This window comes from Lissotriton helveticus, chromosome 7, assembly GCF_964261635.1.
Source record: "Lissotriton helveticus chromosome 7, aLisHel1.1, whole genome shotgun sequence".
Classification (NCBI taxonomy): domain Eukaryota; kingdom Metazoa; phylum Chordata; class Amphibia; order Caudata; family Salamandridae; genus Lissotriton; species Lissotriton helveticus.
The window spans coordinates 26,376,632-26,390,905 of NC_136068.1; the positions used below are offsets into that span (position 1 = coordinate 26,376,632).

The window sequence follows — 14,274 nt, forward strand, 5'->3', positions numbered from 1 at the left end:
CAGGGTAGAATAATCAATCCCTTGATTGCTTCCCTGGTTGAGGCGGTTGAGGCGATAGAACCTAGACCTGGCCCACAACAGCACATTCTGTTCTACGCCTTTTGAACCCAGTTGGATCCCTCTGTCCACACTCTCAGGGCCCACTAAGCTAATCCATGGGGAACCCTTCTCCTCACCTGTGGACAACATCTATGCTGCACCTAACCATAGGTTACTCACAGGTGTCTCCCAACAGGCAGACAGTACTCACATGACCAACACAGTGGTGTGGCCCAGTCCACCCCCGTGTTGTGATCCTGTCCCTCCCCCACAACAGGACAGCAAGCCACAGTGGCTACTGACAGTTGTCAGAGATGAGACCCAGGCCTTATGCCTCTCTGGGTTGCCAAACCTCTGTGGCATCAGTAAGTGGGGGGCAGTAGCCCCAGGTGCCTGGCACCCTTTGTCCACTCTCCTTCCTGTCAGGTAAGGGATGGCATCCTGACACTGACCCGCCAGCCCTTGGCCTGTCCCCGGCAGGTGACAGGAGACTGGAATGGGCTTTCCCTCAGCTCAATTGACAGCTTGGGATTCCCACAGGGAATGGGCACCCGGTACAGACTAGGCCCCCCCCTCCTGGTGTTCCTTCATGGAACCAACCAGGCCTTGAGACTGGCTTTTAGGCAACTTGGCACACATCCCACTCCCACTCCTTCTCCTCTGAGACAGGATATGAGACCCTATACTCTTCCCACTACTCTGGGACCCATCTGGGCCATCACAAGCCTCTCCTTCCTCACTTGGATGGGGAACACCTGAGCCACCTCTTTCAGGATTTAAGAAAAAATTTAAAAAGTAAGCAACATACATTTCCTACACTTTCAAATATTTTACACATCAAAAACATTAATAATTATAAATATTATAATTTTAAACAAGCAAAAATATATAATATATATTGTATCAATATAAAATACATTATTTAATTTTACATTTGAAACAAATACTAATCCCACAATCTTTTATTCAAAAGTAAGCAAATTGCACTACTAAAGATGTAAACAATTTACTACTCCCACTTCAAATGCAACATTAGGGAAACTATTACAACAAACGGGTACAATGTGCTATTCGCACACCAGTTAAGACAGCAGTAGGGAAAATGTTGGAATGGCAAAACTTTTCCCACTCCAATGCGTGCAACAGTAGGGAAAGTGTTTGATTGTGGATGGGTCAAATTTACTATTCCCTCTATATTCATTGCAACAGTAGGGTAAGTGTTGGATTACGGAGGGTTCAAATTTACTATTCCCACTCGAGTCAATGCAACAGTAGAGAAAGTGCTCGATTAAGGAGGGGTAACATTTACCATTTCAACTCCAATAACTTCAACAGCAGAAACGGGGTTGGATTACGAAGGGGTAACGTTTACTATTACCACCAGTCAATGGAACAGATGGGAAAGTGTTGGATTGCTGAAGGATACAATTTACTATTCCTACTCCTGTCTTCGAAATAGTAGGGAAAGTGTTGGATTGCGGCGGGGTAAAATGTACTATTCCCTCCTCAGTCAATTGAACATTAGAAACAAACAAATTCTCTGCAACACAATAAAATAATTGCAAAATAATTGTAAACAAACAAAAAATATAAATAAAATACATTCATATGACAATGTTAAATACATATCATAAATAACTACAAATATTATTATAATTAACATTTTGAAAAGGAGTTAAATATGGTACTATGAGCTATGTAAATAAAAAGAATTTAAAAAAATGATTTAAATAAATAATTGCATTTAAAAATAATGTATTTGCAAACAATGTATTAAATAATTTTATTTTAGTTACTTCCCACCCTGTGCCCCTTCAAAACTCATCACCCGCACCTAAAACTTAACTGTAAAAATCGAATTATTTGCACTGTTAACATAAATATTTTTCGATAAACTAATAATCATTAATTAAATATTAATTATGATTCAATATTGATATATTTACTTTCCAAAATGTGCCACCACAAAATGGACAACACACTCCTAAAAGTATTTTAACAAAAAATGTATTAGATAATTAAAATAATTTATTATTAATTTAATAATTAATTTCCATAAAAAAAGAATTATAACTTAAATAAAATTAATGTAGTTCCCGCCCTATATCCCTACCAAACCCACAACCCACAGCTAAAATTTTAAGTTAAACAAGTTTAATTGCACAATTAACATAATTAATTATCAATTAAATAATTATTATTAGTTAAAAACTAAATATTATTTCCTTATAATTACTTTACTTCCTATTCTGTACCTCTATAGACCCCACAACCCACACCTAAAATTTTAATATAAAAATATTCTTTTCACAATTAACATAATTAAGTACCAATTGAATAAATAATATTAATTACAAACAAATTATTATAAATAATTTTCTTCCTACTATGTACTCCTATATTCCCACAACCTGCTATGGCACTAAAAATAAAAAAATAAAAATTCATAACTACTAAAAATGTAACAAATGTATAAAAAACAAAAACAATAATTATACCAAAAATTCACATCATATACAATTTAAGTATATACTAAAATACATAACAATAATAAAAAAACTATATTATAAAGAACTATGTACCCGAATATGATGTCAGGCAGAAAGCCTTCCTACAGCTCGTCGGAGGCATTCCGCCAACATCATAGGTTTCCGTCATCTTTTGATACTTGCGGTCATAGGGAAACCCATGGGCGTATTCTGCTCCGCTTGTGTCGAGATGGTGGGCAGAATTGTAATTCTAAAATGACAGTGGAGCCAGCATCGGCTCTGCCGCCAGGATTAAGATGTCACTTTCCGTCTACCCTTTCATGACGGCGCCGCCCGCCATGAAAAGGCAGGTGGTAAGCGACTTTGGGGGCCTCCTGCAGGGCCACTTGCCCCAGATCCTCCGCTATGGGGCGTGCCGCCTCAAAATCCCTGCACCGTGTGGCAGGCACTGCATGGTGTCTGCCACACAGTGCAGGGATGTGTGAAAATATCTGTTTATCTAATGCAGGTTGTGCAGCAACCCTTTTCCAGCCGCAATGGAGAAATGGATGTTTACGGCCGCCTCATGTGCGTGCGCATCCAAATTTGTCAAATTGAACCACCACCTACTAGTCGGTGGGTTTCCATTTCATTCCATTCCATTCCATTTGCCGGTGGGACTCTCGTCGATTGTAATTAATATATTTTTGTACACAATATTAATGACTTTGATTTTTTTTAAATGGATATTACTTACCTTAAAATCGATATTCTTGACAAAAATATTCTTGCAGGTGATATATTTCCATATTACGATATGTTGAAGACAATATCTTGGTGTGATGATATTTTAACTTCGATATTTTGTCTGAAGATCTCAATCTTTACCAGAAATCTACCCAAAAATACAAAAAAAATCCATACCCACTGTGTGAGGGTGTAGAGTGGGAGGGGCTTTAAGACCTCCCCTTTGAATGAAAATGAGCATTTGTGGTATTAGATTCTTGAGGTTCCATGGCTGCACGGTTGCACTAACACTGTCTCACATGTGGTGTTGAAATAATGTTTCTTTTTTCATACATACTTTATTCTTTAGGTTTGTCCTTTATACCTTGATCCTTGGTTTGTTCACAGTTGTCCTCAGATGTGCACCGTGTAATTCACACGATCTTCATGTAGCCCTTGTTTCTCCACCCTCCCTCCGGAGCTTCCCTGAGCTTGAAGATAAAATGTGCACGGGGGGCCACATTCCTAGTATGGTGTGTAAAGGGTTGTCCTTGGATTACACTGTCATCACTCTTCACAAAAATATGTGGTAACTCCCCAGTAAGCCCATGTACACATTATTTACATGCTCCTGAAAGACCTAAGCATGTGCAGTACCGTGCAAAGGACCACTCATATCACAAAAAGGGAAACATAAACAAATATTTTCATCTAGTCATTGGTCTTACACATTTGGAATGTACATCTGAGTTAACAATAAAATATGTCCACCAGGCTACAGATTATTTGGGAAATACCAAAATGAAAGGAATGGCCCATCCAGCACTGAGCTCCAGGGTAATTTCAGGGAACATCATCAGGAATTTGTAGACTGACTCCACTGACACAACCCTTAGACCTTCTTCTCTGTTAGCACACAATTCTTGCCCAAATACTGTTTTCAAGAGAGACGAAACATCCCCATGTTCTTCTCTCTCTAACTCCCTGCCACCACCTCCATGAAAACTCCACACTTATAAACTAACTCATCATTAATGCCAGAGTCAACTTCAGAACCCTCTTCTTATCACACAAACCTGTCACATGGTGCGCCCACAGCTCCTTAGAATTAAACAGCACAGCCTCCTTGGACACTGCCTGTACTCAAACAAACGTGGCATGCAGCTTATCTCCCTAGACACTGTCTGCACTCACACAACCCAGGCATGCAGCAGACCTCCCTAGACACTGTCTGCACTCACCCAACCCAGGCATGCAGCAGATCTCCCTAGACACTGTCTGCACTCACACAACCCTGGCATGCAGCAGATCTCCCTAGACACTGCCTGCACTCACACAACCCTGGCATGCAGCAGACCTCCCTAGACACTGTCTGTACTCACACAAATCAGGCATGCAGCAGATCTCCCTAGACACTGTCTGCACTCACACAACTCTGGCATGCAGCAGATTTCCCTAGACACTGTCTGCACTCACACAACCCTGGCATGCAGCAGATCTCCCTAGACACTGTCTGTACTCACACAACCCAGGCATGCAGCTGATCTCCCTAGACACTGTCTGCACTCACACAAACCCAGGCATGCAGCAGATCTCCCTAGACACTGTCGGCACTCACACAATCCTGGCATGCAGCAGATCTCCCTAGACACTGTCTGGACTCACACAACCCTGGCATGCAGCAGACCTCCCTAGACACTGCCTGTACTTACACAACCCAGGCATGCAGCAGATCTCCCTAAACACTGTCTGCACTCACACAACCCTGGCATGCAGCAGATATCCCTAGACACTGTCTGCACTCACACATCTCAGGCATGCAGCAGATCTCTCTAGACACTGTCTGCACTCACACAACCCTGGCATGCAACAGATCTCCCTAGACACTGTCTGCACTCACACAACCCTGGCATGCAGCAGATCTCCCCAGACACTGTCTGCACTCACACAACCCAGGCATGCAGCAGATCTCCCTAGACACTGTCTGCACTCACACAACCCTGGCATGCAGCAGATCTCCCTAGACACTGTCTGCACTCACACATCTCAGGCATGCAGCAGATCTCTCTAGACACTGTCTGCACTCACACAACCCTGGCATGCAGCAGATCTCCCTAGACACTGTCTGCACTCACACATCTCAGGCATGCAGCAGATCTCTCTAGACACTGCACTCACACAACCCTGGCATGCAGCAGACCTCCCTAGACACTGTCTGCACTCACACATCTCAGGCATGCAGCAGACCTCCCTAGACACTGTCTGCACTCACACAACCCTGGCATGCAGCAGATCTCCCTAGACACTGTCTGCACTCACACAACCCTGGCATGCAGCAGACCTCCCTAGACACTGTCTGTACTCACACAACCCAGGCATGCAGCAGATCTCCCTAAACACTGTCTGCAGTCACACAACCCTGGCATGCAGCAGATCTCCCTAGACACTGTCTGCACTCACACATCTCAGGCATGCAGCAGATCTCTCTAGACACTGTCTGCACTCACACAACCCTGGCATGCAGCAGCCCTCCCTAGACGCCCTCTGCACTCACACATCTCAGGCATGCAGCAGACCTCCCTAGACACTGTCTGCACTCACACAACCCTGGCATGCAACAGATCTCCCTAGACACTGTCTGCACTCACACAACCCTGGCATGCAGCAGATCTCCCCAGACACTGTCTGCACTCACACATCTCAGGCATGCAGCAGATCTCTCTAGACACTGCACTCACACAACCCTGGCATGCAGCAGACCTCCCTAGACACTGTCTGCACTCACACATCTCAGGCATGCAGCAGACCTCCCTAGACACTGTCTGCACTCACACAACTCTGGCATGCAGCAGATCTCCCTAGACACTGTCAGTACTCACCCAACCCAGGCATGCAGCTGATCTCCCTAGACACTGTCTGCACTCACACAAACCCAGGCATGCAGCAGATCTCCCTAGACACTGTCGGCACTCACACAACCCTGGCATGCAGCAGACCTCCCTAGACACTGTCTGTACTTACACAACCCAGGCATGCAGCAGATCTCCCTAAACACTGTCTGCACTCACACAACCCTGGCATGCAGCAGATATCCCTAGACACTGTCTGCACTCACACATCTCAGGCATGCAGCAGATCTCTCTAGACACTGTCTGCACTCACACAACCCTGGCATGCAGCAGACCTCCCTAGACACTGTCTGCACTCACACATCTCAGGCATGCAGCAGACCTCCCTAGACACTGTCTGCACTCACACAACCCTGGCATGCAGCAGATCTCCCTAGACACTGTCTGCACTCACACAACCCTGGCATGCAGCAGATCTCCCTAGACACCGTCTGCACTCACACATCTCAGGCATGCAGCAGATCTCTCTAGACACTGCACTCACACAACCCTGGCATGCAGCAGACCTCCCTAGACACTGTCTGCACTCACACATCTCAGGCATGCAGCAGACCTCCCTAGACACTGTCTGCACTCACACAACCCTGGCATGCAGCAGATCTCCCTAGACACTGTCTGCACTCACACAACCCTGGCATGCAGCAGATCTCCCTAGACACTGTCTGTACTCACACAACCCAGGCATGCAGCTGATCTCCATAGACACTGTCTGCACTCACACAAACCCAGGCATGCAGCAGATCTCCCTAGACACTGTCGGCACTCACACAATCCTGGCATGCAGCAGATCTCCCTAGACACTGTCTGGACTCACACAACCCTGGCATGCAGCAGATCTCCCTAGACACTGTCTGCACTCACACAACCCTAGCATGCAGCAGACCTTCCTAGACACTGTCTGTACTTACACAACCCAGGCATGCAGCAGATCTCCCTAAACACTGTCTGCACTCACACAACCCTGGCCTGCAGCAGATATCCCTAGACACTGTCTGCACTCACACATCTCAGGCATGCAGCAGATCTCTCTAGACACTGTCTGCACTCACACAACCCTGGCCTGCAGCAGATATCCCTAGACACTGTCTGCACTCACACATCTCAGGCATGCAGCAGATCTCTCTAGACACTGTTTGCACTCACACAACCCTGGCATGCAGCAGACCTCCCTAGACACTGTCTGTACTTACACAACCCAGGCATGCAGCAGACCTTCCTAGACACTGTCTGTACTTACACAACCCAGGCATGCAGCAGATCTCCCTAAACACTGTCTGCACTCACACAACCCTGGCCTGCAGCAGATATCCCTAGACACTGTCTGCACTCACACATCTCAGGCATGCAGCAGATCTCTCTAGACACTGTCTGCACTCACACAACCCTGGCATGCAGCAGACCTCCCTAGACACTGTCTGCACTCACACATCTCAGGCATGCAGCAGACCTCCCTAGACACTGTCTGCACTCACACAACCCTGGCATGCAGCAGATCTCCCTAGACACTGTCTGCACTCACACAACCCTGGCATGCAGCGGATCTCCCTAGACACTGTCTGCACTCACACATCTCAGGCATGCAGCAGATCTCTCTAGACACTGCACTCACACAACCCTGGCATGCAGCAGACCTTCCTAGACACTGTCTGTACTTACACAACCCAGGCATGCAGCATATCTCCCTAAACACTGTCTGCACTCACACAACCCTGGCCTGCAGCAGATCTCCCTAGACACTGTCTGCACTCACACATCTCAGGCATGCAGCAGATCTCTCTAGACACTGCACTCACACAACCCTGGCATGCAGCAGACCTTCCTAGACACTGTCTGTACTTACACAACCCAGGCATGCAGCATATCTCCCTAAACACTGTCTGCACTCACACAACCCAGGCATGCAGCAGACCTCCCTAGACACTGTCTGCACTCACACAACCCTGGCATGCAGCAGATCTCCCTAGACACTGTCTGCACTCACACAACCCTGGCATGCAGCAGATCTCCCTAGACACTGTCTGTACTCACACAACCCAGGCATGCAGCTGATCTCCCTAGACACTGTCTGCACTCACACAAACCCAGGCATGCAGCAGATCTCCCTAGACACTGTCGGCACTCACACAATCCTGGCATGCAGCAGATCTCCCTAGACACTGTCTGGACTCACACAACCCTGGCATGCAGCAGACCTTCCTAGACACTGTCTGTACTTACACAACCCAGGCATGCAGCATATCTCCCTAAACACTGTCTGCACTCACACAACCCTGGCATGCAGCAGACCTCCCTAGACACTGTCTGCACTCACACATCTCAGGCATGCAGCAGACCTCCCTAGACACTGTCTGCACTCACACAACCCTGGCATGCAGCAGATCTCCCTAGACACTGTCTGCACTCACACAACCCTGGCATGCAGCCGACCTCCCTAGACACTGTCTGCACTCACACAACCCTGGCATGCAGCAGATCTCCCTAGACACTGTCTGTACTCACACAACCCTGGCATGCAGCAGATATCCCTAGCCACTGCAGCAGGAAAGAGGTGAAGTGTCTCACAGTTCTGGGAGGCTCCCTGTAAGCTTCTACATTAGACCCCACCACCTCTTCTTCAGAATAACATTGAATACTCCTCTGAGTTCTAAATGCAAGCTTTCACATCAGGATTGGATCAGAAGTCAAGTCATTGTTTGCCAATCCTCAAACACGCCATACTAAAACTGCATACTCTTGTAACCCATATATACGAGGAAATGGCAGAACATGGAGCTGCAGCAAGTTTTGCAGCGTTACTCTCCATCATTTCCAAAATGCAGGGATGTGCTCCTTTTACAACAATATTGTGCACTCCTGTGTTTTCCCTAGTGCTAGATCTTAAAATAGCTGCCTAGGGACAACACAGACACCCTTGCGCCATAGTGCAAGTGTGCCTGCGTTGTATGGAATGATTGTTTATGTGCACGAAGGGCTACCTTCCTGCACATAAACAATCCATAATGGTGGTTAGTTACTTCTATGTGTGGTGCATTCTGCAGCACACATTGAGTTAGCAAATTGCCATTATTTAATGTTTGTTTATATGCAGGAAGAGACGCCTTCCTGTACATAAACAATCATTTATGGCATTTTGCTCTTTCTGTGTGTGGTGCAGAATGCAGCACACATAGAAAAAGCAGAAACGAGGAAAAATAAAGGTATTTCTCCTCACACCATTCTAACTCCTGCTATTGCATGGCGCTCCCTCAGACGTACATGTCCTTGTAAATCTGGGGAAGAGTCAAAAAGTTAATGAGAGTTGCAGGGAAACTTCCACAGCAGCACCCATTGCATTCCCCTTTCACACAGAAAACTATGTGGAAGGGTACCATATTTACAAAGCTTATCGCCACTTTGCAAATATAGAACAGGAATGTCAGTAAAATCTGCATTCCTGTGACGCAATCCCCTTGTAAAAAAGCTCCCCGATGCCTTGACTGACGGTAACTCTCATACTGGCTCTCCTAATGCCACGCGGCTTCTAAACATTTAACAAAAAAAATAATATATATTTTATATTGATCCTCTCCTGATTCTAAAAGCAGCTTACACTGCACTGAGGTGGGCAGAGGACAACTACAGCATAGAACTGTCACCTCCTTCACCTCCAGAAAATGTGAATGAAGTGGATAGCAAAACCATTGATTTCTGCGGAATTGTGTGACGACCACACTCAGTTTACTTCTTCTCCTCATACTTTCTAGTTGTTTATGTCCTTGGGTAAAGTGTTGTGATCAAAGGCAGCACAACATGCTCCTGGAGAATGCTTGGTTAGAGCTGTAATGTCAGGCTTGAGGGTGTTATTGTGCTGTTAATGGTCTGATGTCCTTATGTCAGTCTTCAAGGACAACCTGTTAAGGTGTGCAGCAAAGCAGCTTTACCTGGGCTGTGAACAGTGAATGGTGGGTTCACTCTTGGACAGGGTGTTTGAATTCCTGGGTCCCTCCGGCTCTCAATATATGCATTAGTTTGGGCCAGGTAGCAAGAGATGTGAAAGAGCAGGGCTTTAATGAGGCTTTAGTGTCATTCACCTAAGGCTCATTCCTGTTGTCTGTTTCCAACAAGGACAGGAAGCGTCTCTTGGGATTAAGGCACCCATAATATATAATTGAATCCATTTAATAAAGTGCTGGACCCATGTGAGAGTGGTGGAAATCCCTGGGAAGTGTTGTCTTTCTATTGCCCTTTACCATTCCTTTTCCTGATCTATCCTAAAGGAGATGCATAATACACTTCTCAAAATATAACCCTGTCTCTTTATTCTGGTTGCAGAGCCGGTGACTAAACCCACAGTGAAATATATCAGCTCACAGCTAGTGGAGAACCGGGGTCCTGCAGAGATAGCCTGTGACACCTCCACCGCGGCTGTTACAATCCTCTGGCACTTTAATAGCACTTCGGCTCTACCTGGAAATATAATTCAGTCTCCAAACAACAGAACTCTTACCCTGTTCAACATATCCCGCGGGGATTCGTGGATCTACCAGTGCCAGGCCCTGAACTCTGTCAGCAGCAAAATGAGTGACCCCCAGACACTTACTATCGCCTGTGAGTAGCCCCAGAGTCCTCTCTTTCCTGTCTCCCATCCCTTTCTCTGGTAAAGACACTCACAGTTCACAGACCCTCTCTTTGTGCCATTACAGATGGACCAGAGGACGTGAAGATTGATCCACCAGGTACTCAGTGGTTACAAGTGGGGACAAAACTTTCTTTCGCCTGCACTGCGGGGTCCTTCCCAGCACCAGAGTACCAGTGGCTTCTCAATGGTACTGATCTAAAGAGACCTGGTAGCACATACACCATTGAGAAGGTGTCTTCACAAGATGATGGGAACTACACATGTGTGGCTGAGAACACAGTCACCGGCCTGTCTGTGGAGGCTTCTGTCTTTATAACTGCAAATGGTAAGTAGTCCAGGAATAAATAGACCACTTCTGAGATTGAAGATGTGAATTTAACACAGTCGGAGCCGCCCTCCACTATCCGCCAGTGACATTATACAGCTTGGGATGGAATAGCTTTGTGGGGGAGCGACCCTTGACCCGGACTCAGACATGTCGCTCCCCATGCTGCACAGCACCACCTGTTGTGCCTGTGTATCTTGCTCCCTACCATTGCTGTTGCTTCGAGTTCGAGGCCCTCCTCCACCCGCAGGCTACCACCTGCACCTCATCCCTGGTGGCCAGTGGGGAACCGTAAGTTTCTGTGTGCCCCTTATGATTGACTGCCTGCCTTCTGTTTTTTCTTCTGTACCTTCGTTGCCAGTGTAATTTCGTTTTGCCCCTGTGCCCCTATTTCAGTCTGCCTTCTGTTTTTTCTTCTGTACCTTCATTGCCAGTGTAACTTCGTTTTGCCCCCTGTCCCCCTTTTTTTATTGTCTGCCTTCTGTTTTTTCTTCTGTTCCTTCATTGCCAGTGTAATTTAGTTTTCCCCCCTTCTGCTTGATTTTGTTGTATTGTTCTTTTTCCATTTTTAGCTTGTATTGTGCCCTGCGTTTTTTCCGCCTGTCTCCGCTCTCCCCTCCCATCGCTACGTATCCTGCGGCCCCGCCCCCGCACACCAATTCGTCCCTCTCCCCCTCCCAGCTGCTCCTCCCTCCCATCTCCCCTTCTTAAGGCAGCCGCTGTGCCTAAGGCAAGCCCGTCTGCACCTGCCCCTATGATACAAGCACCCTCCAGGCACTCAACATCGGACGATCACACACCTGCTTCCTGGCCACCCCGAAGCACACCCAAGGACCCTTCTCCTGCCAGAACTGCAGCTTCACCAGCCTCCGAGCCACCAAACCACCCGCCGAGAATGGACGCAACCAACTCAGATACATCCTACTCAACACCCGCTCCGTACGCAAACACGCCGCCGAACTCTCGGATCTGATCGAAACATCCAACCCAGACGTCACCTTCCTGACAGAGACTTGTATGAACGTCTCCTCTGTGCCCGACATCGCCATAGCCATCCTGGAGGTGGAATCGCTATCATCCACAAGAACACCCTCAGGGTTTCTACCAGTACCGACGACACCCTCAGCGCCGCCAAACACCTGCACTTCCAGATCCACAAGGACCCCAACACCACCCTCAGAGGAATGCTTGTTTACAGACCCCCGGACCCTGGCCTCAGTTCAGTGACTCCATCGCCGACTTCGTCAGCATGCACGCACTGGCCTCCACAGACTACATCCTGCCTGGAGATCTGAACTTCCACCTCTAGAATACCAACGGCACCAACTTCACCATCATGATCGACAACCTCGCTAACCTTAGACTCAGACAGCTCATCACAACGCCCACCCACTCTGCTGCCACACGCTCGACCCCATCTTTTCCGCAAGCTCCCACATCTCTTTCAATCCCAACACCAAACTCCACTGGACTGACCATCGTAGCATCCACTTCACCTTCTGGAAACCCACCACGCACCACCGCACTCAACAGATATGCTGCCACAGCTAGAGCAAAGTCACTGATGTCCAGCTTAACACCACCCTCACCCGGAGCCCACCCGCCGACCCTACCGACACCGACAGCACCGCCAGCGACTTCAGGCAATGGATCGACGATTGCACCAAAACTCTTGCCACGATCAAGAAACACTCCAACAGACACATTGAAAAGAAAGCCTGCTGGTTCACCTCAGACCTCCAGGCCTCCAAGCAGATCTGCCAGAAACTAGAGAACAAATGGCAGCCCGTACAGACACCTGACAGCCATGAGGCCCACAATAACGCCATCCGCAGACACCATTACCTCATCAGAACCGCCAAAAGGGCCTCCTTCAAGGACCAACTCAACAACAACCCAAACAACAGCAAAGAGCTCTTCAATATCGTGAAGGAACTCCCCGACCCCAGCTCCAACACCAATGACATCCCACCATCGCAAGACCTGTGCGACTCCCTTGCCACCTTCTTCCACCGCAAGATCTCAGACATCCACAACAGTTTGAACAACCTGACCCCCTTGACAGCCAACGACACTTCGGACCCCCCGGCCACCATCCGCATCGACCCCATGCTCACCTGGACCAACATGAACGACAACTACACCATCAAAATCATGAACACCATCCACTCCGGCTCTCCGTCAGACCCGTGCCCACACCACATCTTCAACTAAGCTAGTGCCACCATTGCACTCCATCTCCACAAAGTCATCAACATCTCCTTCGAGACTGCGACCTTCGCAGAGAGCTGGATGCACGCAGAGATCAAAGCCTTACTCAAGAAACCCAAGGCGGATCTGAGAGGCCTCATGGACTTCCAGCCCATCTCCTGCTCCCATTCCCGGTGAAGGTCATCGAGAAGATCGTCAACAGACAACTGACCAGCTACCTCGAGGAGAACTACATCCTGGACCCATCCCAGTCAAGGTTCCACAGCAGCCACAGTACCGAAACTGCCCTTATTGCCGGCTCCGATGACTTCAGGACCCTGCTGGACAATGGTGAAACAGCAGTTCCCATCCTCCTGGACCTCTCAGCGGCCTTTGACACGGTCTGCCTATGCACACGCCTCCACAATGCAGAAATCCGAGACAAAGCTCTGGAATGAACGACCTCCTTCCTCTCCTGCAGAACCTAGAGCGACTGCCTCCACCATTCCATTCCAAAGCTTCACCGCCACCGAAAACATCTGCTACCTCCTCGACCAGGGCAAAATGGCAGCACTCATCCTCCTGGACCTCTCGGCTGCATTCAACACTGTCTCCCACCACACCCTAGCCACAGACTCCACGACACCAGCATCTGCATCAAGGCCTTTGAATGGATCTGCTCCTTACTCACCGGCAGAACTCAGTTGGTCAGCCTCCCTCCCTACCTCTCAGTACTGACAGAGACCTACTGGGTAGTGCCCAAGGGCTCCTCGCTCAGCCACACCCTCTTCAACATCTACATGCTCCCCTGGCAACCATGATCAGGAATGATGGGTTCAATATCTTCTCATATGCCGACGACACCCAGCAGATCCTCTCCCTTCCCAATGTACCCAATATCACCAGACACGACCGGCAGGAAATGATGAAAGCAGTTGCTACTTGGATGAAGAACAGCTGCCTGAGACTGAACTCAGAAAAGACAGAATTCCTCATCCT

The 14,274-nt window shown here is 47.9% G+C and overlaps 1 protein-coding gene across 1 annotated transcript in view; it reads left to right on the forward strand.

The window, feature by feature from the left end:
* The window catches only part of LOC144768899 (cell adhesion molecule CEACAM8-like), a 132,511-nt gene that overhangs the window by 94,948 nt on the left and 23,289 nt on the right, over positions 1-14,274 (forward strand). The window contains exons 5-6 of the mRNA XM_078652912.1: positions 10,454-10,729; positions 10,825-11,085. Of these exons, the coding sequence (XP_078509038.1) occupies positions 10,454-10,729; positions 10,825-11,085 (537 nt within the window). The remainder of the gene's footprint in view (positions 1-10,453; positions 10,730-10,824; positions 11,086-14,274) is intronic.